This window comes from Vespula vulgaris, chromosome 25 (genome assembly GCF_905475345.1).
Source record: "Vespula vulgaris chromosome 25, iyVesVulg1.1, whole genome shotgun sequence".
Lineage (NCBI taxonomy): Eukaryota > Metazoa > Arthropoda > Insecta > Hymenoptera > Vespidae > Vespula > Vespula vulgaris.
Window position 1 is genome coordinate 1,223,886 of NC_066610.1, and position 5,045 is coordinate 1,228,930.

General features: G+C 23.4%; 1 protein-coding gene across 3 annotated transcripts in view; it reads left to right on the forward strand.

The window, feature by feature from the left end:
• LOC127072428 (A disintegrin and metalloproteinase with thrombospondin motifs 18-like) overlaps nt 1-5,045 on the forward strand; it is a 68,299-nt gene that overhangs the window by 61,223 nt on the left and 2,031 nt on the right. For all 3 annotated transcript variants that reach the window (XM_051012852.1, XM_051012851.1, XM_051012850.1), the window contains exons 12-16: nt 1,623-1,749; nt 2,277-2,441; nt 3,082-3,208; nt 3,555-3,659; nt 4,363-4,514. In XM_051012852.1, coding sequence (XP_050868809.1) covers nt 1,623-1,749; nt 2,277-2,441; nt 3,082-3,208; nt 3,555-3,659; nt 4,363-4,514 — 676 coding nt within the window. The remainder of the gene's footprint in view (nt 1-1,622; nt 1,750-2,276; nt 2,442-3,081; nt 3,209-3,554; nt 3,660-4,362; nt 4,515-5,045) is intronic.

The window sequence follows — 5,045 nt, forward strand, 5'->3', positions numbered from 1 at the left end:
ATTTTTGGATTTTCTTTTTTTTTGGAATATGAAATTTACGAATTATTATTAATTTTCATTGTCGTTATTATTATTAGTATTATTATTATTTATTACTATTATTATCGTTAATGGATTCTATTTTGGATTTTCATAATCGAAAATTTAATCGCTTTTGTATCTTTCTATTTTTTTTTTGTCGGCTGCGTTATCGTCTAAAGGACCGTTTTTTATTGGTAAGTTTTATATATATGTGTGTATAGGGTGACAAAACGAAAAAGGATTTTATGAAAATTGTCCACTTCTCTTTCCTTTTTTTTTAACTTTTTGATTCTTTTTTTTTTATTTTTTTGAATTTAGAAAATATTCTTATTATATAATCTTTTTTTTTTAATATACATATATACATACATATACATATATATGTGTCTATGTATATGTATATATATATATGCATATATATATGTTCGTGTTTACATGTATATGTGTATATGAAGACGCGACGGACGAATATTGTCTATTTTAATGAAAAATTTTATCCTTTCTAAAGCAGCAAATAAAATACTTTATCTTATTAATCAGGATTATTAACAACGATTGCATGACAAATCATTAGAATAAATTAGCTTCGAGTAATGGTATGAAAGATTCGCTGCGATAAAAATTCGTGTTGTCATTGTTCCATGACTAATAATTACATACGGTGGTTAAATTAACAAGTCACGTGTCTCCCACGTCTAATATGTATTAGAATGTTTCTAATGCATACGTTAGATTTTTATCGAAAAATTTTATTTTTTCTATATCATTTTATTATACAAATATAAAGATTAATTTTATCATTATAGAAAATTTATGAACATTTTTTTTGGAGGGGTTCTAATAATCATTAGAAAATTTCTAATGCATATATTAATTTTATATTGTAATAATATGTGTCCTATAAAAAAGTTAAAAATTTATTTCTTATTCTAATGATAATTAGAAAGTATTTAATGTATTCATCTATAAAAAAGTTCTAAACTATCGTCTATTCTAATGATAATTAGAAAGTGTCTAATATATTCGTCTGTAAAATAGTTTTGAAATTCTTTCACATTCTAATGATAATTAGAAAGTATCTAATGTATTCGATCTGTACAAAAGTTTGGAAATTTTTTTTCATTCTAACGATTATTATAAAACATCTAATATATAAATTAGATCCGTGAAAAATTTCAAAGATATTTGTCGTTCTAATACCTATTAGAAATTATCTAACGTATACACATTAGATCTATAAAAAGATGGTCAAAATTTCTATTTAAAAAAAAAAATAATTTCATTGTCGATTAGAAAAGTTTTCGTTAAATTCTAATATCTACTTTAGAAACGTCATAGCGAAAAATATTATCCTCTAATAAATTTCTAATTAATTTTAACGTTAGAGACACGTATCAGGCTTCATCATGATCTCTTGCTCTCTGCTCTGGTATCAAATATAACATCGCTAGAAAGATACAGAAGTAGCTTGTATTAATATAACGGATTATACTGTCTAACGAATTCTAAAAGTAACATTAATCTTTTTTATCAACATATATTCAATCTCATGGATCCAAAAGAATATCTTCGTTCTAATAAATTTCAAATATATTCTACAGGATTCGCATATGTTGGTGGTGCCTGTGTTGTTAACAAACGCTTAGAAAAGGTCAACTCTGTAGCCATCATTGAAGACACTGGTGGCTTCAGTGGTATCATCGTAGCGGCACACGAAGTTGGTCACTTGTGAGTTTTTCAAAAAAAAGAATAATAAAAATATAATAAATTTATCACTTATGGTTTCTCGAAAGAAAAAAAAAAATTTCTTTAATCAATAACTAAAAGAACTATTTTTTTGTCAATGTATTTATTTGGAATATATTAAAAAAAAAAAAAAAAGAAAAATAAATCATACCCGAAGTTAGTCGTTTGTGAGTTTCTCAAAAAAAAAGAAAATGGTTTTTCGATAAAGAAAAAAAAGAAAAAATTTTTTTCTTGAATCAACAATCGAAAGAACAATTTTTTTGTTGATTTATTTACTTCAAATATATCTTAAAATTTTTTATTCTTATATTAAGTCGGTCACTTGCGAGTCTCTTAAAATAAAAAAATAAAAAAATGGAAAAATATTTTTTATTTTTTCGAATCTATCTACTTCCTTTGCGTTAATTTCTTTATAGTGAGATTGAATGAATAAAACTTGAATGAATTCGAATGAAAAAGAAATGATTATTGAGTTTTCTTTTTTTATATTTATTTTTTTTTTTTTTTAGGTTAGGTGCAGTACACGATGGTTCACCACCACCAAGTTATCTTGGTGGACCTGGTGCTGAGAAATGTCGTTGGGAAGATGGTTATATTATGAGCGATCTTAGACATACTGAAAAGGGATTCAAATGGTCCCACTGCAGTGTCTCGTCCTTCCATCATTTTCTAAAGTATGTAATTTTACAACAATTTTAAAACAATTACACAGTGCGATATTATTATTAAAGATTCTCCAAAAAAAAAAAAACAAACTACTTTAGACATCCAATCGGTCAACAAAAATATTTCGACAACTTGTGAAATATTTTTTGAATAAATTTTTGAAATATTTTTTTCTATGAAAAGATATCTACGATTGTACAAATATTTTTTGTTTTTGGATCATTTTTTTTTTTTTGTATATTCCCTTTACTCGAATTGATGAAAATAAATCAAAATTTTTCATATTAAATTCTTTTTAAATTGAAGTTTACTATATACTTTTTAATATAGATCGTATGAAAATAATTAAAAGGAACAAAAATAGCAAAATGTTGAATTAATCAAATAAATATCCAATAAATTGGAGAATAATTTTTTAACGTACCTGACGCTTATTAAAAAATTTCAAAATTTGTTTCGACGATATAAAAACGGTATAATAATAATAATAATAATAATAATAATAATAATAATAATAATAATAAATTATTTCGTTCTAAAAAAATTACTCGTGTTATTACAAAATTGACGCACGTGTCGAAACAGAAAAAATTTTTTTCTTAATACACATTTTTTTATTTTCATATTTTTTTTTTTTTTTTTCTTTAGTGGTGACACTGCAACGTGTTTGTACAATGCACCTCACGAAGATGAGGCACTGCCAAGAGTTTTACCAGGCAAATTACTCTCGTTAGATGCTCAGTGCCGTAAGGATCGTGGTACCAGTGCTTGTTTCGTGAGTAAAAATTGAATTTCTATTATTAAAGCAAACAAACGTAATATATCAAATATTCTTAGCTGGGCTAAAAATTGCTAAACAATTTTAAAAATCAATTACTCTTTTTCGAAACTTCGTAGACGTTTGATTAAGCTTGATATTTTACAGAACGAACTTATAATTTTTACAAATAAATTGGAAGACAAAAAAATTATTAGCGTATATTTTGTAAAGACGTTTATGTATTATAAATGTATGTATAACGAGAAATATGTTATTGACATATTATTATTTATGACATTTTTCTTTCTTGTTTTTTTTTTGTGGGGTTATGGGGGTTGGGGATTGATTGATGGGGGTATAGAAAGACGACAGAGTTTGTGCACAATTATTTTGCTTCGATGCTGGATCTGGTTATTGTGTCGCTTATCGTCCCGCAGCTGAGGGCTCACCATGTGGCGATGGCCAGGTAAATTAAAAAAATCAATAAAATAATAAAATAAATAAAAATTGCAAAGAAAAAGAAAGAAAAAAATTCCATTGATATATTAAAATGAATCGTATATATAATTATATTATATTACATAAATATATAATATAATATAATTTAATAATAATATATATTATTACTATTAATATTATTAATTATTATTATTATATAATATATAAATATATATGTACATATATACATCTTATAAATAGATATACGGATTACAATTTTTTTTTTCTTTAATATTTATAATATTCTAATTTTTATACATTCGTTATATAATATATATATATATATAAAGAAACGATACGTATGCACGTGTAATTAAAAAGAAAAAAAAAAAGAAAAAGGGCATACCCTTTCGATAGATTTAGACTTAAATTGATTTAATTATCATTGGTCAAATTTTTTTTTTGTTATATATATACATATATATGCATACCTATAAAATATATATAAAAAGTATTACAATAAATATATAATAAATTTAATGTTTTTTCTTTTTTAAAAAATTTACAAAATATCAATGTCGCCGAAGAAAAATGTTTCATTTGATTTTAAATAATTTTTATTGATTAAAAACGACTACGTATCATTTTATTTTGTTTAATTTTTGTTCTTTTTTATTTATTTTGTATTTATTTATTTTTTATTTTTTTTTTATTTTTTTATTTCATTCTAGTACTGTCTCAATGGTAAATGCGTCGCCGAACATGAAAATATAATACCTGATTACACCCAAAATATACCAACCTATGTACGTCGAGATGGTAGTTTCGGACCACCTGCCAACAACAGACCGATATTTGCACAATATAATAACACCGATTACAGGTAATTTAGCTTATAATTTGTATAAACAATTTAATGAAAATTTGATCAAGAAAAAACAAAAAAAAATGAAAAAAGAACGGGAATTTGTATCCACCATATTTTCTATTCCGTTTGATTTTGTTTCAAAATAATCGATCGAAGATCAAAATCAAAGTCATTTAACCCTTTAATGCATCATATATATTTTTTATAAATTTTTAATATATATATAACGTCACAAAGAATTGTAAAATTAATTTCAAATCGCTGATGAATTTGTTTTTTATACATGTAATAATACATTTCTTTTTTATTATTTTTTTTTTCTTAATAATTAATCGTCATGATAATTTTTACAATTTTATATCAATATTATCATTATTATTATTCATTTGAAATAACGATAAATATAAAAAATTATCGTAATAATAAAAAAATAATAATAACAATTATAATAAATGTTAAATTTTGTTTTTAATAAATATATAAATAAATAAAAATTGGTTGCATTTAAGGGTTAATACAATAACATTTAAATAATATTCCACACAG